General features: G+C 38.8%; 1 protein-coding gene and 1 long non-coding RNA gene across 4 annotated transcripts in view; one reads left to right on the top strand and one right to left on the bottom strand.

The window, feature by feature from the left end:
- Positions 1-70: 70 nt before the first annotated feature.
- On the top strand, positions 71-9,821 carry LOC122740388. 2 transcript variants are annotated; one of them, XR_006354741.1, is made up of 5 exons: positions 71-559; positions 4,230-4,437; positions 4,575-4,668; positions 7,419-7,558; positions 9,211-9,821. It is a non-coding gene; the product is annotated as an uncharacterized LOC122740388 (long non-coding RNA). The 2 variants fall into 2 exon arrangements; XR_006354742.1 differs by lacking the exon at positions 7,419-7,558.
- Positions 6,702-24,179, bottom strand: part of SLF2 (SMC5-SMC6 complex localization factor 2) — a 49,819-nt gene continuing 32,341 nt past the window's right edge. For both annotated transcript variants that reach the window (XM_043982502.1, XM_043982503.1), the window contains exons 12-20: positions 18,399-18,504; positions 17,664-17,840; positions 17,038-17,135; positions 16,436-16,523; positions 14,900-15,031; positions 11,312-11,386; positions 9,832-9,918; positions 8,662-8,730; positions 6,702-7,681 (exon numbers count right to left, since the gene is read on the bottom strand). In XM_043982502.1, the coding sequence (XP_043838437.1) occupies positions 7,646-7,681; positions 8,662-8,730; positions 9,832-9,918; positions 11,312-11,386; positions 14,900-15,031; positions 16,436-16,523; positions 17,038-17,135; positions 17,664-17,840; positions 18,399-18,504 (868 nt within the window). In that variant the 3' untranslated portion in view covers positions 6,702-7,645. The remainder of the gene's footprint in view (positions 7,682-8,661; positions 8,731-9,831; positions 9,919-11,311; positions 11,387-14,899; positions 15,032-16,435; positions 16,524-17,037; positions 17,136-17,663; positions 17,841-18,398; positions 18,505-24,179) is intronic.

The following is a 24,179-nucleotide window of genomic DNA, read 5'->3' on the forward strand; positions in this document are numbered from 1 at the left end:
GCGGCGCTGGTGGGGCGGGGCCGGGGTGAGGGCCTGGTGGGCGGGGCTGGGAGTCGTCTACCTTGGTTCTGCGGGGTGCCCGGCTTCGCCTCGCCTCTCAAGGCTCCCGTGACCCAGGGGTCACCGCCGCCTTTCGAGCCACGCCCCCCTTCCCAGCTGGCCGCTCCAGGCACCTATAGTACTTGAGGTCGTGGGCGGATGGGCCTCTTTCGGGGCGCAGGGGGGCCCGGGCTTCTTCAGCATCGGCTCCGGGCCGGGCCGGGCAGCGTTCGAACCCTGCCCGCGCACCGGCCGGCGTGGGGAAAAGTGTGGGCCCCAGCGGTTCTCAAACCTCCGCAGGCTTGTCAAGGGGCTACTACGATCGGCGTTACGAAGCGCCCAGCGGGCAGAAACCGTGCGTCGCTCCCTCGCCGGTTTGCTCTCGGAGCACAGACAGGAGCCGCATTGGTTCTTCTTTCCAGGGCCCTCGCACTATTGTTCGTGGGAATCTCTGCATCGGAACCGCGCCCCCTCGTGGCCCGCACTGCCTCCTGCACTTTGGCTCAGATCCTTCAACTTGGTCGTAATGAGGAAACGGAGGCATGGGGGGTGGGGGTGGGGGGAGGGCGGAGTGGCGAGAAGCCCTCACTAACCCAGATCGGTTCCTGGTCTGCACCCAGTAGGGGAGGGAACGTAATGACTTACTGGCAGACCCACCCCGGCCATGTCCATTAACTCGCATTGTCCTTGTAAACGGGGTGGTTTTTTCACCGCCCGCCTCAGTCTTCGACCCCACCCCCGGCTCAGTTTGGCCAAGGTGGAGTCTGACTACTGATTGCTCCGGGTGTGTAGAGAAGCCACGAGAGGAGGCCTGGTGTAGCGCCAAGAATACAGAGCTTTGCCATCTGAGGGCCCGGGTTTTGCAATCTGCTTCTGGAACTTTGCACCAGGGAGATGTTAGGCAAATCACTTAATTTCTGCAGCCGTAAATAAATGAGGGGATTAGACTAGAAATTCCCTAACTTTCCTTCTTCCAATTCTTTAAATTCTTTGAGCCTCTAGACTCCACCCCTTTCCCGAGGGCACATTTGAACTCGGGTCCTCCAGAATCCAAGGCCTGTGCTGAACTTTTTAAAAAATAGTATTTCCTCCCAATTACGTGTAAAGATAGTTTTTAACATTCATTTCTATAAAATTCTGAGTTCCAAATTGTTCTACCTTCCCCCTCCCCAACACAGCAAGCAATTTCATATAGGTTATACAGTACAATCATATTAAACATTTCCACATTACTCCTGCTGTGAGGGAAGAATCAGAAAAAAAGGGGAAAACCACAAGAAAGAAAGAAACAAACAGCAACAACAGAAGTGAAAATAACATGCTTCGATCTGCATTCTGACTCCATAGTTCCTTCTCTGGATGTGGGGGGCATTTTTCATCATAAGTCTTGGAATATTCTTGGATCATTGATTACTGAGAAGAGCTAAATCTATCCCTGGATTATCACACAATGTTGCTGTTACTGTGTATAAGGCTTTCCTGATTCTGCTCACTTCACTCAGCATCCCGTTCATAGATTTCCTTTATACCATTAACTATTCTGCTCTGCTTCCATTTTTCCTCATTCTACCAGGGTGGGAATGGGAACCCCTCAACCTTTCCTAATGATTCTCTAGGGTGGAAAAAAAAAGTACAGCAAGGGCTTGTGGGGCAGTTTCCCATTCCCAGGTTCATTCTCCTCTACTACTTCCCCTGGACTCTTATTTGGGGTTCAACTTCTTTCACTGCGGGCAAGTTTTTAACTGCAGTCCTGGTTACAGCATTCTCAGACCTAATATATTAACATTCACCGTTTTGTTTCTTTAAGAGTTTCTAGCTCTAAAAAGTCTGCTCAAACTCAGTTACATTTTCAAGTTTGCCTCTGAACTCTCTGAAGGACAAAGTCAGCCAAGAGACATAGCTATAACCCAAGTCTCAGGACACTTCCATGGGGCTTGCAGTCACCAGCCATTTGTTGCTCTCTTTCTGGATCACAAAGAATAAACAATTGTTCATAACCAAAGACTTGTTTGGGCATCCTGCCCCCAGCTCCTGACAACTACAGGATTGAAACACAATCTAGTTTTAATGCAAAATGATATATGAGATTTGGAACCATCAGGTTCATATAACAACAATCCTGCAATTCCCTAGTTCCTCTCTATAAATCATCACTCTAATTTGCCTTTGGGAAGTGTGTTTCGATTGACATGTAGCAGATGTCTTCAAATGCAGACATGCCCAATAAAAACTGCAGTGAAAGGTGTAAAGGTTTTTTTCCAGGTTGCTCTCCTAACTCACCCACCATAAGTTTTGCTAGACAGTCAGGAGAAAAGAACCTTACACTTGGGCATAGGAATCTGCTTAAGAGCACTGGGGTCTCTGGTAACCATCTCTGACACCTGTGTGATGAAATTTCTTCCAGTGAGTGGATGCCTTTTAACTTGTTAAACAGCAACTCCTGGAGAAGTTGAAGGCTACTGGAATTCCAATACCAATGACTTCTACCCCAAAGTGTCTTTCTTTTCCCAATAATCTTGGTCACACACTCTGATCTAAGGGAAACAATTGTAACGATTGGAATAACGCCACCTGCTGGATACTTACTGTAGAGGAGTTCTGCCCATGAAGGGAAGGTCTTTGAGGGCAAGACCAGGAGTCAGGAAGTGACGCGGGCTAGTGGGAGGAGGAAGGAAGAGACTGGCGCTCAGTCTCGCTCTCTTTCCTGGGGACGCTGGCGGAGAAGGGAGCTAGAAATGTGCTCTCCCTTTAATAGATAGGAATCTAGGCCTTTCTCTCTCTTTACCAAATTCTTATTCTCCTTAATAAATGCTTAAAAGTCTAACTCTTGCTAAAGCTTATAATTTATTGGCGACCACTCATTAGATATTTTAGACAGACTAGCTAGAATTTTAGCCTTAACACAATCAAGCACAGTGGTTGGGAAAAGACAGGAGAAAATTAAGAAATGAAAATGTCCAGGGCCATAAAAATATTTCCCCATGGCGATTACTGGAAACTAGACATAGACTAGACTGGAAACATACAGAAGACAAAAAATGCAAATGCTATATACAGTGTTAGGCAAATATAACATTTTTAACATACCTACGTTTGCAACCTGCCCTCCCAAGACCCAGATAAAACACTACAATGAGAAAGAATACTGATGGTGAATAAGAACCTAACCCATCTCAGTAGCTTCCTCTAACCTGCCACCTGAACCCCGTCCCTAGATCCAGAAATATAAAACTAGGAGCCCAAGAGAACTTCCCAAACATTCCTGATATGTTTGCATAGTCACATGTAAATGGTCATTTCCTTGTCATTAAGCCTTCCTGTAGGGGGCAGCTAGGTGGAGCAGTGGATAAAGCACTGGCCCTAGATTCAGGAGGACCTGAGTTCAAATCCCACCTCAGACATTTGACACTGGGCAAGTCACTTAACCCTCATTGCTCTGCAAAAAAACCCTCCAACCAAATATAAAAAAAAACCCTTCCTGTACTTTAAATATCAAAATTAGCTGTCCCCTAGTTTCCATGATTTAAAAGTCCCAACTAAAATTCCATCTTTCTTCTAAAGGAAGCCTTTCTCAAAGTCCCTCTTAATCCTTAATTATGTTCTATTACTCCTGCTTCTAGTTTGTACACAACTGTTTGGTTGTTGTCTCCCTCATTAGACTATGAGCTCCTCAAGTGTCCCAACTATTGTCTCTCTAATGTTACTTTCATTAACTGCTCTTTCCATCCACCATGTTTACATTATTTATAATGACAAAGGCTTCAATTTAATTCAAAAGCACTTGCGAGGTGAAAGCACTGTGCTAGCCACCGACCTCAGGGTTCTTATCAACACATAATACTGATTCACTTATCATTTTCTACCTGACACATATGGGGTGACTTCTGTAAATCAAATTGAAACATCTTTCTTTTGATGGAATAGTAACATCAAACACATAAAAGCTTTCTAACACATTCTAACTTCTCACCTACTATGTTCTGACAGCTCCACCTCAGCCAGAAAGAGACAATTTACAAATGCTAATACATACATACACAGATATATTCATTAAAATAGCCTCAATAAGAGGACGTTATATTTCCTGTTAACCACAACAAAGAAAAATCAGTTAGAAAAGTCACTTATGTAAAAGCAAAAACATTTTTTTTAGTGTTCGGCAGTTTTTAATTGTTCGGTTTTCCTTCCAGAATTTTGTGTATTGCTCCACATAGAAGTCATCTCCAAACTGTCTTTCTTTTCTACTTGGATAAGCTTGGAATTCTGTTTGCATCCGCTTCTCCTTCTTTCCTCTGGAGAAAAGTGTGTCAGTATCTACTGGCATTGTTAAGGATCCGCCAAGGCTCCTTATATCAGATATGAATCTTGCTTGACCAACCACACTGGATACACCCAAGCGTAAGTCTTCCTATGCATTCCGGTGAGGGAGGCCCGGCTGGAGTTGAGCTGGCTGGGGGATGTGTGCAGTTGATGTGAAGTGGGAAAGTTGATCTTCACTAAATTCTGCTGAAGGAAGCAAACCACTCTTCCTACAGCTTCCATTCTTGTCCAGCTCGTGAGATGGAAGTCCTCTCCACAGGCCTGTCAACCAAGCTGCATCACAACCAAGTCACCAAAAGACTAACTGATGTATGTACACTTAGTGTATAATCTCCCAGGGCTGTGGTGTGGGAAGCGTCTGGAGGCACCGGGAGGTGCTACCGAAATAGGAACATATAGGAACATTGGCCTCTTGTTCTAACTGGGGTGGGGGGGGTGGGAGGGTGGCATAAGGTCATGGGTGGCACCTCTGTATTGCCACAAAAACATTTCTGTGAGAATGTTTCTTTATAAGTTGATTTTATCAGGGTTTTTTTTTTTTCCCCCTTGCAGGACAATGAGGGTTAAGTAACTTGCCCAGCGTCACACAGCTAGTGTCAAGTGTCTGAGGCTAGATTTGAACTCAGGTCCTCCTGAATCCAGGGCCGGTGGGTGCTCTATCCACTGTACCACCTAGCTGTCCCCTCACAAAAACATCTCTAACACAAATATCCTTTATTTTCTACTTACAGTATGGACACTAAATTCAGCCTCCTTAGAAAATTAGATAGTACAGTTCCTGGCATGGTTAGTTAATCTTACCAAACAAGCCAAAACAGGGCAAACTTTGTTTACAAAGACTAAAAAAGCTGCTGGTTTTATAATGAGTACTTATTTGGGAGGGTTTGCCTGAGCATCACTATTATATTCATTCTGCACTTTTGGCAAATGCCGATTTTGTGCAAAATCCATCTCAGGAGCACACTCAGGCACCAACTGTGGTCTCAAGAAAGCAGGAGGCAGGGCAGTACAGTACAGTACAGTACAGTACAGTACAAAGAACTGATTCAGAAGTCCATCAGCTCCTCCCCCTGATGCTCACTACCTGTGTAACCTTGGGCCATCCACCAAACTTCCCTGGGATTCAGTTTTCTCCTCTGACAAATGAAGGGCATGGACCAGATGTCCTCTGAGGTCCCTTATGTTTTATTAGATCCTTTTTAGGATCTCAAAATATTTACACACTGACTCCCCCATTAGAAAGAAGGCATACTACTACTACTTTTTTTTTTTGGTGAGGCATTTGGGGTTAAGTGACTTGCCCAGGGTCACACAGCTAGTGTGTGTCAAGTGTCTGAGGCCAGATTTGAACTCAGATACTCCTGAATCCAGGGCTGGTGCTTTATCCACTGAGCCACCTAGCTGCCCCCAAGAAGGCATACTTCTTGAGGACGGATGTAACTTTGTGCCTTTGTTTGAGAACCCAGCACCTAGCACTGGGCCTGGACCCCTAGTAAGGCTTAATGAATGACTGTTGGACTGATTTGGTAGGTAAACTGAAGGATTACTTGTATTAAAACTGAACCCAAAACTTTCAGTAGTGGAGTACTACGTGCAGCACAAGTGCCTGTTTTAGAATTATGCTTTCAGGGGCAGCTACATGGCACAGTGGATAAGAGCACCAGCCCTGGAGTCAGGAGTACCTGAGTTCAAATCTGGCCTCAGACACACTTACTAGCTGTGTGACCCTGGGCAAGTCACTTAACCCCAATTCCCCAATTGCCTCACTAAAAAAAAAAAAAAAGTGACAGAATTTATGCTTTCAGTCATTTCCCCATTTTCCTCTGGGGAAAAAAAAAGATATATGCAACAATCCTTCCTACTATAGATGTTGAAGTTTGGAGAATTATTAAATAAAAGTTTACCAAAGGAGTTAAAAAGCCATAGGTCTGGCAGTTTATGTGCTTTAAACTTCAGTAAAAAAGAGCTATTACAAAAAAAACAACCTAATCAATCTACCCTTCTCTCCTGAACAATCCAATCCCTTTAATGCACATAAGAAAATATTTACATGCTCTAATTACCAAAATCAAGCAATATATTTTATTCTCAGGAATTTATACAATTTTTACATAATGGTCAATGAAAAATAATATGAACACTTAATAAAAATTACACATATTAAAAGAGAACCTTACCTATGAGTGAGTCTTTGCCCAAAACTAAATAAACCCTTTCATTTTTTCCATTAAAGATAAACATTTTATAACAAAACCTTGAAGAGGTAGTAATAGAGGTAAAAAAGGATGAGAGAGAGAGAATGACAATGTATTGGTTGATTCTTGGGTGACTATGGGGCAAGACTGCATCTACAAAGAAGGCTGAACTCAATCTGTGGCACAGAAATGTTAACTACCTCAATGCTTAAAGGTTTCAAGTCACTTAACCCACCTAATTTTCTAATGGTAATTCTCAACAGAAAATCTTTTCTTCTCCCATGCCTTCATTTGTAGGGACCAAGTATTTTTCAAAAAAATCTTTGTAAAAAAGTCTAGTGTCCCAGATTTTTTGTTTGGATTATTCTGTTTCATCAGAGTCACTCAGGATAGAGCTGCATCACCCAAGTTAATAATTTTTTTTAAAATTTGAGTTGGCCTTCAGTTTTAGGAAATACTCATAAATAACATTGAGGTGTTTAAAAAACACCCTTTTAATTAAACTAAAAGTGTCAGTGGTTGTTATTTTCAATGGTCCTCTGGCTCCCCAGACATTAACAGAAACATATCCTTTAACCAAAGGTTAGCATTCCAACGCTTTCAACATGAAGATCAGTGATTTTCAAGTCCACTGAATTGTTTTGAAGACCACACACCTTATAAGTAATTACAACCCACGCTTTTACAAAGGGACAGCAACAGGCATGATCTTGGCAAATCTATTTACATTTCTTAGCACTTCAATTCAGGACTTTGGGTAACTTGTCAGGACGAGCTAAATCAAGTGATTTGATGGTAATTTTTTTTTAAAGTACATTCATACATAATACACTGTATTATCAGACTGTTCTGTTCCTAAAACAGGAAACAAGTTCTAGCTTCAGCATCTCCTGTAAAGGGATCAGGGAACCACTGAACCAATGAACGTTCATAATTTACATTCTCTCATAATCTGGATTCAAATGGCATGTGATTTGTTTGTCTCCCCATGGGAATGTCTCTATGTAAGTCTGCATTTACATTATCTACATTTTCAGGAAAGGTTCTTGTCCTGTTCAATTTCTCTTGGGTCAACATTTTAGCTACTTCAATTAAGAATCTGGTTCCCAGAAATCATACAGCGTTCCCTACAAAGAAATGGGAAAGTTAGTGGAAAAGAAAAGCTTAGTCAGATTACTAATCATAAACCTATTTACCAGATTAACTCTAAACAAATGAAGTGTTTTGAGGAGAAGGATACTTGCAGTGTGGTATCACACTACCTCCCTACAACTTTAACATAATGGGTGTCTATATTCAAAAGGGGGCAGAATAATAATAAAACATGCTACGAATGCTACATGCTTCCCTCATCATCATATATACACAGAGGGTCATTAAGGACATTAAAAAAAATGCTAAGTGGATTAACATGAATCTTTGGAAATAAATTCCCATCTGTATCAATGCTATTTCAGTATATGTACTGTTGGCCTTAAAAGAAAAAAAAAAACCACCTTATTCGAAATTAGAAAGTAAAAAAAACCAGTTAAAACATTTCACCAATTCTCCTATGAGAATACTGGTTAAATATACAAAGGCTTTTCTCTACATGGAAATGCATACCTTATTAGGTCATCTAATTAAGAACAGTAGCAATATTAAAACCATTAAAATGTTAGATAGTATGACCTCACTTTTTCATAGTCATATTTGCTCTGAAGACTCCATCATATTCCTATGATTTCAATAGAACTTACATGTGCCCAGATAATCTCACATCAGACAAGTAGGCATTAAGCAATGATGGCAAGGCTTCTCTGAGCAGAGCTTACTGCAAAGTGCTAGAGAATGATCTTCATTAAAAAAATCCTTTCAGTGAAATGCGACTTAAATGCACCTGGTTTTAAATATACACTATTTGTATATTCAGCCACACAATTTTAAAGAAGTATTCCCTTATGCACTATTCCTAAAAAACAAAATAAAACTCTGGTACTATGAATCTTCATTTAAGTAATATGCTATAACAAAGCATAATATAGTAAGATACTGTATGCATATATATATATTCAAAGCACACTAAGTATTCAGCATTAGGAAAAAGAACCATATAATGAAATGTTACCTGAATAGGTTCAGAATTTTGGATCATTTCTTGCCATTTTCCATGTATTATAGCAACTAAATCTATTACCTTTAAAAACAAAAACAAAAAACTCATTGATATGGATAGCCTTGCTTGTGAGAGGTGACAGGTCCTCCCAGGCTGCCCCAGCTCCAGCATAAGAGGGTTCAGGCAATCGTATTTTTCTGTCTTGGCTCTTTCTAGTACTAAAAAAGCAACCTAAATACTGTGGTTTTTCTCCCTATTGACAGCATACATATTTAATCAATCTCTGTGCAGACTATGTACCAGAGTGAAATGATGCATTCTTTTAAATCCTATGAACAATATTAATATTATTGTTTGTTATAATAAGATATTAATATCACTGTTTGTTAATTAGCACCTGATAAACAATTACTTCTGGGAAAAGTTTCAACTGCTTAAACAAGGTTAATGCTAGACAACTTTCTGTAGTTGTCTTTCAGTTTAGAAATGAACTTTTTCAACATCTGGAACTCAGTAGATTGAATTTCACTTAAATAACTTGCTACTTTATCTTCTGGTTAGGTTCAGAGAAAGCATGAAGCTTGCCATTTCAGCAAGACCATCCTCTGAAGCAATTCCCCAGATCAATTCTGTCACTCTCCACCCTGAGTAAATGAAAGAGGGGCTTCTGGCACCAACTTGGACTCAGACCCTCCACTTCAAAAAAGCCGCTGGGTGGTCCTTTCTGAATCTGTCTGTCAGCAACAACCACAAAGTTTTACGGACCAGTAACTCCAATAAGTGTTCAAAAGAATGTGTTTCTGAAACCAGGGCTTTCTATTCTAGTACTAAGAGCTATCCCCAATAGGTATTTGAAAATCTGTAACTCAATACAAAAATTCACATCTGTGCCCTAAGCTATTTATTTCGATTAATAAAATAAAAATGTACTGGATTCAAGTGATCACTCCTATACTGGATCGACTTTACCACTTAATTTAGGATGTGAAATTTACGTACATCATACACATTATCACGGAGTTTCAGACTATCCAAAATACAAGAGACAACAAAATATTAAGTGTAAGTAGTCACTAAACGTGGATTTAGGTTTCAAGAATATTATTTAAAATTTTAATGAACATATATAACATATTTTTTAGTGTCGACTACCATTTGGTAAGAAAAAACATTTCCACTTACCTTTGTCCTATGAATAAATCTTGCATCTTCTCTGATACAACACTTTATGTATTTCTCCAGAGAATCACAGAGCTTCAGCAAATGTTTCTACATGAAACAGACAAGGGACTTAAAACAAGTTACCTCTGAAGCATTATAAACTATCAAAAAAGGCAAAGCTACACAGTTAGCCAGACCAATTGACAATCATTTTCCAAATCTATCATCCTTAGTTTTCAATTTCTGATGTTATACCAACCAAAACAATCAAACCCAACTCTGCCCTATCAGTGAAGAAGCATGGACTGCCAAGGACAATAGAGCTATTATGGTTCTTGCTAGTTAATATAGGAAAAATGGCCAAAAATAAAAGTCGTAATTCTAAATAGCTCTTATCCATGGAGGCATTAATGAAAAGTAGATCTAGAGCTCAGGGTAGGTGCTGAATTCCCCAGAAATATGAGAAGTATTCTAGCCCGTTCTCCAAGGAAGATTCAAGCTTCAATAGATGACCTGTTTTCCTCCAGAAACAAAACAAGCTTTTATTAATAAAAGACCTATCATAGTGAGTTCCTTGCCAAAGTTAACTTTAGTTTCTAAATAACTTTTTTTTTTAAGAATTGATAGTCACAGACACATTAAAGATTGTATTAATTCATCATGCCCAAGTCATGAAAATGAAGAGATCGAAATTTACCAAGCTACTGTGGATAGCAATTGTTTTTGTGAAAAATCAACAAGCATTTACAACGGGCAAAGTCCATTTGAACTAGATCCAGACCTTGCTTAGTCAAAATTTATGAACATCATTCTCTATTTCCTTGATAGGATAATAATGTGTTACATCTTACAACATTATCAAAATAGCTTCAACTTCAGTGTTAAGGAACATTAACAAGTACTATCACCAGGATGTTAGTTACAAGAAAGTACATGTTACAAGACCTACTTTTCATAAGTGTGCTCAACTCTCAAACAGGGAAAGAGAGGACTTCTAAGCCTTTTTTGTGTCAGAGACCCCTTTGGCAGTCTTGTGAAACCCATGGATCCCTTCTCAGAATGTTTTGGTTTTCTGGATTTTTAAACTTGGACAAATGCACCTTATTTTCTTCTGCACATTTTAAATTCTTGTTTTAAATAATATTTCATTTCCCCCCAATTACAGACACTTTTTAATATTCATTTAAAAAAATCTTTGAGTTCCAAATTTTCTCTCTTCTTCCCTCACTTTTCCCCTTCCCAGAGATTGTAAGCAATCTGATATTGGGTATACATCTTCAGTCTCAGAATGTTTTTAAATATGTAAAATAAAATATATAAGATTACAAAGGAAACCAATTATACTGAAAGTTATTTTTTTTAAGTTTATGGACTCCAGGTTAAGAATTCATGCTCAAAAGAAAAGCCAAATTAAGTTAACTTTTGGTAATAGTTTTTTACATGTGAAATGAATTTAATTACCCTTATAAATACTACATTAAAAATACTAGAGATCTCTTACCCTTCGTTGAAAAGGGAAAGAATAGGAACTAACTTCACTGACTAAGTGAAGAAGCACATAAGTCAGGTAATATACCTAGAAAAGATTAAATTAATATAATTAGTGCTCCTGGGGGGAGAAAAGGATACATTTACAGTATGACAGATCAAAATTTATTTCTATAAGGGACTAAAATGAAGGAAAGAGAGAATATACACACAGATATACATACATACATGTATATCTATGTGTGTACATACACATATTCACACAAATATACTGTAGAGGACATTAAAATGCCAAAATTACTTACTAATAACTTAGCCTATCTACACATTGCATACATATTTTTTGGGGGGTGAGGCAATTGGGCTTAAGTGACTTGCCCAGGGTCACACAACTAGTAAGTGTCAAGTATCTGAGGCCACATTTGAACTCAGGTCCTCCTGACTCTAGGGCCGGTGCTCTACCCACTAGCAACTAGCTGCCCTTAGCTATCTACACAAGGGGTAGTCACAAAAGCTTTTGGATTTGCCACCATGTGACAGATGGACTGGAGGGTAGAGAAGTCCATTAAGAGACTATTAGAATAGTCTAGGTAGAAGTATTGAGGCCTGGCCTGCATTAGGAGAGTGGTAGTGTGAGCAGAAAGAAAGAAAAGGATTTATGAGATACTGCGGAGGATGAACTGACAAAACTTGACAACTGACTGCATGTTGGTAGTGAAGAAGAAATAGTCAAATATGACTTTGTGGTTTCAAGCTAAGTGATCAGGAGAATGGTGGTCTTATAAATAGAAACAGGAAACTCTAGAGGAAGACCAGGTTAATGTGTGAAAGATGAGTTCAGTTGTAGACTCTGATAATTTAGATAGACACGCTCAATTCCACATTGGCAGAAGATAAAAAATAGGAAGAGTCACCTTCTAATACAAATTTAAGTTTCTTTGTTGATTTTCCCAAACCGACACATCCAGGCTGACCTCTTTCCACATTTTTTCTTGTCTAGACAACTTCACATTGACACCCTCATCTCAAACTTGTTGGATCCACTTCATTTTTATTTGTTAGTAGTACTGACTAGCTATTTCTAGTCTCCTGAGCAAGAAACCTCAGAGTTGTCAGTAATTCTCTGTTTTCCATTAACATACTCAATCTGTCATGGTTTTTGTTATTTTTTTTCCAGACTAATTGATTCATTCCTTCGCTCTCTATTTCTTCGATCACCATAGTTCAGGAGCCCATATTATATTGTTGCTACCAATCACTCAGGACAGGCAGACTAATTTTCTTATAGCATGGCTTTGATTATCATTCCTCTGCCCAATAATCTATAATCGCTGATTACATTTCAATTTCTACCAGGCTTGGACGTCTTTTCCTAACTTGATGCTCTTCTCTGCTCAACCCTATTTCCCAGTACACCTCAACAAGTACCCACCAACTTAGTTACTCCAGCATATAACATGCTCATTTGCCATTCCCATGCTCCTCCTCACATCTTAAATAATACTTCCCTTCCCTAATCACACAACTAATCACCCATTCTTTGAAAGTTATTCCAGTTCCTGAGCACTCTTCCTCCTTTCCTTTCCCCACATCCTATTATACTTAGAGTTAGTAGCAAACAGTTTAACATTTAATTACATGCTCCTTTTATTTCTTCTCAACATCACCCTTGCTTTAACAGATGCCTTTTATAAAGCAGGACCACTGCGACAATAGAGATTTAGTGTTGGCGGCAGCAGCTGTATACTTCATTATCGAAAGTCTTACTCTAATGCCTCATAACACAAAGGTGTGACCATGGCTTCTTGAAAGTTGTGTCAATGAAACACAGTCTCTGGCAGGTTCTACCATGCTGGGATGACTTTAAGCACAATAGTGACAATAGATTATGTCTGTTTTCCAAGGAACAGCATACGCGAGAACAGTGAAGCTAAATCGCCATGGTGATGAATTGCTTGGCCAAGGCAAAAGCCCATGAATTAAAGACAAACACACAAAGCCCCAGAGTCTGTCTAGCCCCTTCTGCTTCTGCTATAATGGTGATCAAATGGCAAAAAGGGGGCAAGAAGGTGCTCAGGATCAGGCCACTTCCAGATACTCTATAAACCTTAATTGTTGGTGCAGTGACTTTGTCTAACGTCCAATAAATGGACATACTACTAGAGGAACAGTTTGACCATAAAAGAAATCAGAAGACAAAAGGAGGCTGCAGTTAACTGGAAACATGGCTCACAAATTTTCCTTCGAAAAGTAAGAGGCAACAAGAAACAACATTTCATGTCATGAGATGGACTTCTTTTACTACAGGGCTCATGATAACATGGGGACATATCACAACCACAATAACTGCAATTTGAGGGCTAACACCTGGTACAGTAGATGGGGAGACAGAGGAATTCTACAAGAACTCTATAAAACTGTCCAAATCAAATCAACATTGTAACAACAATGCACAAGTGGGCATGGGGGAGGATGATTAGAGATGTTGAAAGGTATTGTTTGGGAATGAAAAACAAGAGAGGCCAATAACTTAAAGAAGAGACAGCCTTATGCCTACATATCACAAATATGTTCTTTGAGAAAAGTGTTAAGAGTATTAGACATGGAAAGCCCCGAACATAATAAGAGTAAAACATTACATTCTGACAGTTAGGAAATAAATAATATGGTAATCATTCCCCTAATCAGCTACAGTTGACCACAGATATGTTAAAGCAAAGATTATTAAAAGAAAAATAAACATGAAAAGGATGGCATGTAATCGAATTAACTCCAATCTGATGGCAGTACGATAATAAATGTTATTCATCAAATTGTATGACTCTTGACTGTGCCAGATTTATAGAAAGAAATGAAAAAAAGTCATATGATTGGAAAGCATGGTGGTTGCAAACTGCATAAGAGGAAGAATACCTATACTGATGAGGTCAATTATTCACTGAAGTTACTTACAGTGAAATGATACTTTAGTGCCAAAACAATGGAAAGTAATTATCATTGTGTCAATGGAACCAGTCTCTGGCAGTTCTACCATGCTGGGATGACTTGTAATGCCATGTAATTAAGTTGTAAATAGTTCAAGGGTTATTATAGTCAGAAGTACTAAAATTGAGTTGGCTTAAGTTGACTTAAAAAACAGACGTGGATCCTTTTTCAGAATTATGGTCTTAAAGAAATCATAATGGCACCTATTTTGTGCTACTTGGTTTATTAAAAAATTTCATGGCAGAAATGAACTGGAAAAGATTCACTTTTTGGCCAATTTACTGAAATTATTTATAATTAATAAGCCAAGGAAGGTCAAACTTATTTTCAGTGTGCTTCCAGATAATTTAGCCTTTAAAAAATACCATTTTATGATGTCTTCTTTTTACATCATCTTTATTTCCAGATCTATCTAACTGTCTAACTATCTTCCTCTTCCTAAATCCAGAAAACTGCTCCTTACAAATAAAGAATGGGGGTGGGGGGAGAAGCAGTTCAGCTAAACAATACATCAACCAAGTTTAACAGCATACAAAGCATTCCATTTTCAAAGGCCCCTGCTTCTTCAAAGGGAGAGAGGTGTATTCTTATCAGTTAATCTAGTCTCAAAACATACCTGTTGCTCAAGATCTAGAGTTAAACAGTCTTTGGTAAGGCTATCCTGCTGTTCACCTGTTTTCTTTGCTATCATTTTCTTTAACATATCAGAAGGCTTCATTTCTATAAGGTATTGACAAAGGAGAGACATCTGCCAAAGGAAAAGATATAGGAGAGGTTATGTATCAGTAGCGTACCAGGCACTGCTCTCTGTAGGGTGTCTCTTTTGAGTTGTCCTCTTTATTAATAATTACTCGTGTTAATTTATCAGAATGGCATCAATAAAATTCCTTAGTATTGTATTTGACATTACATTACTTCCCCCTCAACAGTACTTCCTTATATACACATATGTACATATATGTATATTGTCCATTGATTACTCCCCTCTACTTAAAAGGCTATCTTTTATCTTTTTTTTCCTTTCTTTCTTTTTTTTTTGGTGGGACAATGAGGGTTAAGTGATTTGCCCAGGGTCACACAGCTAGTTAAGTGTCAAGCGTCTGAGGCCGGATTTGAACTCAGGTACTCCTGAGTCCAAGGCCGGTGCTTTATCCACTGCCCCACCTAGCTGTCCAAGGCCATAATATCTTTTTTTTTTTTTTTTTGGTTTTTGTGGGGCAATGGGGGTTAAGTGACTTGCCCAGGGTCACACAGCTAGTATCAAGTGTCTGAGGTCATATTTGAACTCAGGTACTCCTGAATCCAGAGCTGGTGCTTTATCCACTGCGCCACCTAGCTGCCCCCATAATATCTTAAAGGAAATTTTGAGTTAAGAGAATGGGGGTTTTTATTTAAAGACAATGTTTGGATGAGCCAGATGGCCAAAAAAGATAAAAAAAAATTGAGTTTTTATTCATTTATGTCAAGATCTTATTTTTGTAGGGAGTAAAAGAGGTTCACTGAATCAGGAAATGGATAGGCAATCCTTGGGGTTGAATATGTCATCACTAAACTCTTAAAAAACTGATTACCAAGTTTGAGAGTTAACTATTAATGTAGTTCTAATCTGCACTTGCAAAATTCAAAGAGAAAATGGGTAAGAATAAGAAGCAGGAATCCCAGCCAGTTGTTTCCTATTTCAATCCTTCCATGAGAGCAAACGTGATTATCTTTCAATCATTGACAACTTAAAAGTTACACAGACATTAGTTGTCACAAAGTATGTAATAAATTCAAGCAGAAATATGCTCATTCCAATCTCAAAGAATCTCAGATCTACCACTATAGATATATTTCAAATGTTTAAAGCTCTTTTCCATTGGGTTACTGCCTTATCTGCAATGTCCTGTAGTACTTCTTGTAGAAAAACAAACATAAATGTATTCAAACACAGGAAAGTCAAATTCCTACCTCATGGCATCATATACTAGTAACCAATATTGAATAACCACATTTTTGCTGTTTTCAAAAAGACTATTTCATAGCCTAACAACAAAAGGGCAAAATAGTTGTGAGAAGCAATTTAAAGCAGTTCTAGGCTTTTAAAATCCTTAGTGAATTCCTAAACCAAAAATTAGCCAACAGCTAAAACTGTATAAAAAGACATTCATACCTGCAGATCACTGGCACTTGGAATATCTTCCGGTTTCTTGTCCAGAAATTTAGCAATAATCAGTAGGCTAAGATGCTGTCTCACCTGCCTAAAATCAGAATTTAAAACTGCATTTACATTTTTTAAAAACTATTTTTAGTAAGCAAAAGAGGAAGTGAGAATTTTTTTAAAAGCATGATTTTTCTTATTCCTTAATTTATTCCAATTTTAAAATGGATCCACTATGCGCCAAGAGAAATATATTCTACAGTTACAAGCATTTACATGTAAGAGGGAAAGGATTTGATATCAATGTTTTATAAAGTCAAGAATGACTTCTAAAACTAGGGTTCAGGCAGCAAATAACATTGGTTAAGCAACAGATTCAAGTTCTTGTTGGGTCTATGTTTTATCATGGTAGAAAGAAGAGCAACTATTCTGATCTGCCATTCAGGGATAATAAGAAGTAGAAAAACAAAAGATGAAGAACACACCAACTCTGGGCAAAGAACTGGGAGACAAGTTTAAAGAAGAGACAGATCCCCCCTCCTCCCCAGATGATATTTTTCTCATGCAAATGCTATTAAAATCTTTTATTTTTTCCTCCCCACAGTCCCAAATACCTTCCACGTTCTGTCCAATTAGGAACAAACTGCACCAACCACAGAAGGTTGTGATGATGAGTGGACAGCTCACTTATAGCTATACAGAGTTCAGGCATCTGTAAAGCAAAGATTTTTTTTAAAAAGTACATTTCATGGGGCAGCTTGGTGGCGCAGTGGATAAAGCACTGGCCCTGGATTCAGGAGGACCTGAGTTCAAATCCAACCTCAGACAGGTAACAATTACTAGCTGTGTGACCCTGGGCAAGTCACTTAACCCCAATTGCCTCACAAAAACCAAACAAGAACAAAACAAAAACAAACAACAAAAAAAGTACATTTCACAATAGTGACCCCCCCAAAGAGTAAATGCCCAAAAGTCCATTCACATTGTGTTATTCCCAACTTTCTCTCCCAAGCCCCAAATCCCTACTTTTATTTCTTTAAATTTCCCAGCATACTTTATTTTTATAGTTTTGAATTCCAAACTTTATCCCTCCTTCCTTCCCTCCCCTACCCCCTTCCTGAGGGGATAAGCAATCAGATGTGGGTTATACATATGCAATTAAGTAAAACATTACCGAAAGTAAATCTCTGCTTTTATAACACAAACCAATATTATATTCTTTGGTAGCTTCATCTCTTACCTTTGTATCCCAATCTCTAATATTTTTCAAAAGATTTATCAGGAGACTCTGAAAGTCCACTAGTGCAATCTGTTTCAGGTGCTTTTCCAAACTCATTTTCAAGAACATTATAAGCAGCAAGATTATTTCTTGATCTGTGTAACCTTCTGGGTACCCAGCTGTACACAAGCCTATAAACTTAGCAGACAATCACAAAAATAAATAAAATTCAATTATTAGGGGAAGACATCTTACCCCTAAGTTTTTTTAATTTATTTATTGGGGGGGGGCGCGCAGGGCAATGAAGGTTAAATGGTGTACCCAGGGTTACACAGCTAGTTAAGTGTCAAGTATCTGAGGTCGAATTTGAACTCAGGTCCTCCTGAATCCAGGGCCAGTGCTTTATCCACTGTGCCACCTAGCTGCCCCCAAGCCTAAATTTTTAAATCCAAAGAAATGTCCTTGTTATTTCTGATGTCCTGGGGTTAGTAATGATTCAGTCACCACAAAACCACCCCTTTGACCCTTTCTTTAGCTTTCTAATCTTCATGAAAAATTTGAGTTCTATGCTTGAATACAGGACCTTGGGCAGATTCCAAAACAAAGTTGTGAGTGGTAAGAACACTTAAATATCATTTATTACTATTACTACTTTCTCCAGAAAGAGTATTTCTTCCATGTAGAATCTAAAACTAAATGCAAACAACAACAAAAAAGACAAAAATTTTCTTTTACTGAAAAAGGCAAGTTTCTTACCTTAACTACATTTAAAATGTTAGTTTCTGGAAGACATGAAACAACCGTTTCTGTTATAGAATCTTCATTTTTTCTTTCTTCAGCTTTGCTTTGTACCTCAAAATTGCTGAAAAATGAACAAAGAAATATGAAATGTACATAACATTCATTCAACAAAAGTTTTACTCATCATTTTCAAGGATAAGGCAGTGCAAAGTGCAAGGTGAGGCAGAGAAAGACAAATAAAATAGGAACCCCACAGAAGCTTAAAGTCTAAGAGGGGAAGATAGGACAAGATACCCCAAATTGCAATATAAAACAATATAAGCATAATGAGTGGCATAAACAAAATACAAGGAAAATTCAGAGGAAGGAAAAAATACTAATGCCCAGGATGAAGGAAGGAGTTAATTCTTTATATTTGGCTCTAGCCAGGAAAAATTTCCTAATAATAAAAGCTATTCAAAAGTAGAAGATTGCCTAGGGAAAAGGACACTCCATCTACCCTGCTGCCCCCCTCCCCATGTACAGAGATTTTAACCCAAAGAAGGTCAGAAGACTATTTGTTGGGGTTGTTGTAGAAGGAGTTAATGGCTAGGTATAGAATCGATTCAGCAAGCATTCATCAAGTGCCTTTATCTAAAGTACTGTGCAAATAAAATTCAAAAACAAAACAGTCACATCCTGTCCATTAAGGAAGTTACAACCTACCAGGGAAGAGGAATATACAAGCCCCCAAATAATTAAATATAAATTATATACAAAGTTAATCCAAAATAATTTCATAGGGAGCCAGTACTAAGAACTTGGGAGAATCAGGAGGGTACTGAATTGGAAGCAGCACCTGAGCTGAAGCTAAAAAGGAGCTATAGCAGAAAGGGAACAAACATTTATGAAGCACCTACTATGTGCCAGGCACTGTGCAAAACATTTTACAAATATTATCTAATTTGATATTATCTAATTATCTAATCTCCACAAGAACCCTGAAACGTAGGTGCTATTATTAACCCAATTTTATAGTTGAGGAAAACGAGGCAGACAGAGGTTAAGTGACTTGTTGAGGGAATGAGAGAAAAAGGAATTTACAATAATAGACCTAGGGCTAGAAGGGACCTCTGAAGTCATTGTATAGATAAAACTGAGGCCAAGAGAAATTGGGTGACTGGTTACCCATACATAAGGCGAAGATTTCAAAGAAAGAAAAGAGAGCACAAAACAGGGATCAGGGACTGGCAATGTAGAGAGGAGTGAGTGAAAGAAGGTCATAGTGCAGAGTTTAGGAGAATTCATTCGAGAGATGAATTTCAGTTCTGAATCAGAGGTCAAACAACTAGAAGGGATGAATGCTAAGATTATAGATTTAGAACTGGAAAGAACCTTAGAGGACAGCTAGTCCAAGCCTCTCATTTGGCAGTGAAGCAAACTGAAACCCAGGGATGTTAAATGACTTCAGCAAGGTCAGACAGTAGTAAGTGGTAGGTCAGGGATGGTGAGGTCAATTCATGTATGTGACTGAGATGAAATGAAAGTGGGAGCTGAGGGAGTTAATGAAATGAGAAATCAGGGTATCTGAAAAGACATCCAAGTATAGACTGAAACCCCTGAGTATGAGGACAAGAGTTGGGATGAAGAGGAAGCCTATGAAACCAGGGCTGAATTCTCTGAGAAAGGAGGGGGAATGACCTGGGAACAGGAGAGAACACACCACCAAGATCTGGACAGGGCAATCAATAAAGATGAATGGAGTGAACCTCAAAGAAGGTGTAACTGTTGAGTGACAAAGGAAGGAAAGTCTACAAGTGGCAGTGAGGAGTAGAGTATGCCCTTTTCTCTTGGAGAGTTAAGTGAGCAAGGAACATAAGAAACAATGTGTCTAGCACCAGAGAGGATGGCCAGTGATGCAATGTCTCTGGGACAGAGGGAACCTATGTTTCTCTTTGTATAAGATGGAAAAAATAGGAGAATAAGAAATCTAATATTAGGGGAAGTTTGTTAACACTAAAGTGAGAGTTCCTGAAGGTATCACGGAAAAGAAGGGGAAAATAGGATAGGTACTCAGGAAAGGTAGGGCTGAAGTAGATGAGGAAAAGGAAACTGGGATCCTTTCTAATTGTTAGAATCTGTGACTTGTGGTTGAAGCAATCCGTGAAGGCTGCATTGGAGGTGACATTTGAATGTGACCTTGAAGGATGGATAAGATATTCATAGGCAGGGACTAAGATGCAGTCCTGATTTTAAAGTGAAAAGAGAGGGGCAGCTAGGTGGTGCAGTGGATAGAGCACCAGCCCTGGATTCAGGAGTACCTGAGATAAAATCCAGCCTTACTAGCTGTGTGACTGTGGGCAAGTCACTTAACCCCAATAAAAAAAAAAGTGAAAAGAGAACTAGACTTGAAATCAAGAGCATTCTAATCCCATCCATGACACTTATTAAAAGTATATGACCTTGGGCAAGTTATTTAACCTCTCCCAGCCTCAATTTTCTTATTTATAAAATGAGGATAATACTTGAAATACACTACTCTCATGGTTGTTGTAGGAAAACATTTTAAAACCTTAAGTCACTTAACTTTTATGGGCCTTAATTTCCTCTTCTATAAAATAAGGATGACTAGATGACATCTAAGATTCCTTTTAGCTCTAAATCTATGATTCTCTAATTGGAAATTGGGAGTGGGGGGGGAGCTATCTTCAATCAACCAGTAAGCATTTATCAAATGGCTGCTATATATGCCCATTATCAAAGCACAACAGTCCCTGCCACCAAGGATCTTATATTCTAACAAGGGAGACATGTACACAAGTATATATACCAGTACGTATATAATAGACACAAAGTAACCTTGTGGGAAAATATGCTATTGGAGGGCAGAGGGAATATGGGACTGATCAGGTAAGGAATCATGAAGATGGCAGCACTTGAACTGAACCTTGAAGGGGAACCACAGATCCTACGGAGTGTAGGTGAAAAAGAAATGCGTTAGGGAAGCAAGAGAGATAGCTAGAGCAAAGACAAAGGAAGGCCAGTTTAGCTAGACTGTAGAGAGCACTGCAGGAAATAATATGTAATGAGGCCAGAAAGGTAAGGTAAGGCCAGCTTGTGAAGAGCTTTGACTGCCAAATAGAGGAGCTAATAGGAAATCACTGGAGTTCAGTGTGCATGTACATACGCGCACGTGTGTGTGTGTGTGTGTGTGTGTGTGTGTGTGTGTGTGAGAGAGAGAGAGAGAGAGAGAGAGAGAGAGAGAGAGAGAGAGAGAGAGATGTTCATACCTGTGTTTTAGAGAAGATCATTTTGGGGGCAGCCTGGATGGACCGAAATGTGGAAAGATTAGAGGCAAGGAGCCTCCTTCTATGCCCAAGGCGAGAGGTGAAGAGGGCATAGTCAACTGGCTCTGTGAGTGAACAGCATGAATGGAGGCGAGAAGAACAAAGTACTTTCTAAGTAAATGGAAGCTAAGGTTCCTGTAGAAGTAGTAGAATGTGGAAGACCCTGAATGCTGGCTAACAAGCTGGAGCCCTTAGCCCCCTAAAGAAATGGAGGATCACTAAGAGTTTTTGAGCAAAAGAGTAATATGAATATGACTATGCTTTAAGAAAATTTAGCAGGTGGAAAATGCTCTCCATATCCAGAAAAAAAACTATGAAGTCAATGCAGATTGAAGCTTACTATTTTCACTTTATTTGTTGTTGTTTTCTTTCTTGTGGTTTGTCCTTATTTTTCTTTCACAACATAACTAATATGGAAATATGTTTCAACATGACTATACATATATAACCTTTATTAGATTGCTTGTTGTCTTGGGGAGAGGGGAGGAGAAAAATTTGGAATTCAAAAGCTTACAAAAATGAAAGTTGAAAACTATCTTTACATGTAATTGGAAAAAATGTAACTACTATTAAGAAGAAAATTCATCAGGCACATAGTATATATGATGAATTGGGAAGGAAAGATCCTGGAGGTACACAGAGAAGTTAGGACCAGAAATCAATTAGAAAACAGTTTGGCTGTAAAAGGGGAAAAACAGGATCACAGCTAAAAGGCTAATTATTAGCAAGTTTAAGTGAAGGCTTTTTCTAAAAAAAAGAAGTAAATCTGCACATTTCCAAGAAAAAGAAATTAATATATAAAAATAATAATAATAGCAGCTAGCATTTATAGCTTACTTATTATGTGCCAGACTCATGCTAAGCACTTTGCAAATTTGATCTCATTTGAATGATCTTGACTACAACCTTTGAGACAGGTACTATTATTATCTCATTTTACAGTTGAGACAACCGAAGCAAAAAGAGGTTAAATGACTTGTCCAGGGTCACAAAGGTAGAAAGTGTTTGAGGCTACAGTTGAACTCAAGTCTTCCTGACTCTAGGCCCAGCACTCTACCAACTGTACAACCTTGATGCCTTAAGATGCTAGAAACAGAAATTTTGCTTGAAAAAACAAGGTCAAGAAGGTAAAAGGGAATAGGGTTAAAAGAACAGAGTTGGTACTGGAATAAGGGAATGTCTCACTTCTTTTGAGGCAGAAAGAATACAGAGATAAGTTGAGGCAAAAAGGAGACAAGAAAAAGGAGTTCCCATCTGGGGAATCTTGATTTTCTTAGTAAAGAGATTATTGTACTACTTGCTATGAGTTGAAAGATGGTAAAATTAGGGAGCTGAAAAAGATGAAGATTTACACGAACAGTACCTCCACCATCACAAGTAGCATAAACAATACTTTGAGAATAGCCACTGGCAGGGACGAATGCTAATCTATGGGAGATGAAAAACAGGGCCATTGAGCATAGCAATAAGGTTATCCATCGCCTGTAATTTTTCCCAGTGATACTTTATGGGTCAGAAAGAGGAATGGAGAACACCAATGGTCAGAATGATCCATGCATGGCCATTATTAACTACGGGTTAAAGGGCCAAGAGAATCTAGAATGTTAAAAAGGGCAGCATTAAAGTGGCTGAGCACGGCATCTAGCCTGAGAAGGATATCTAATATGGTTAAAGAGGTTTGAATTGGATAAATTAGGGGGTATCATATAACTGCAGGTCCCAGTAAGGGCAGAGAGCTGATACACTGAATGTTATTGAGGTAAGAGGTTAAAAGTTAGGAGGCTGTAGTTGGAAACTTGTTCAGTTGAGTTCAAGATAATAATCTCTCAATATAATGTTACTTTGAAACTAAATACACATATCACTCAAGAGAAGTTGTCAAACCTGCAGGGGACCAAATTATGGGTTAATTTCTATTATGGAGTATCTCTGATGTATTTACTAGTGCTATAGAGCACACGCAAAGGGTAGTGATCTGAACTTTTAAGGAGCTTACAGAATATAGCTATACAATGTTATTGTTAGAAGAGATGATAGATCAATTTTACAGTGAAGAAAACTAGGAATAGGAGAGATGAGTAAATTACCCAATGTTATATATGGCTAAAACTGGACAAGACTCAACTTCCAATCCAGTGCTCTTTTTAGTATATTACATGACTCCAATAATCTAGTGCTCTGGGTCACTGGGTTAAAAAATCTTTTCAACTGGGGGCAGCTAGGTGGCGCAGTGAATAAAGCATTAGTTCTGGATTCAGGACCTGAGTTCAAATCCAACCTCAGACACGTGACACTAGTTGTGTGACCCTGGGCAAGTCACTTAACCCTGGTTCTCTTCCCCGGCCCCCAATCTCTTCAACTGCTAGGATTGAACAATATGAATAGCTTTTTTTGATCAACACACCACATTTAAATGGCAGCCAAACATCTGATAAACAGAAAACTTTGGAAATATCTTGAAAATAGTAGT

Source organism: Dromiciops gliroides, chromosome 2 (assembly GCF_019393635.1).
Source record: "Dromiciops gliroides isolate mDroGli1 chromosome 2, mDroGli1.pri, whole genome shotgun sequence".
NCBI lineage: Eukaryota > Metazoa > Chordata > Mammalia > Microbiotheria > Microbiotheriidae > Dromiciops > Dromiciops gliroides.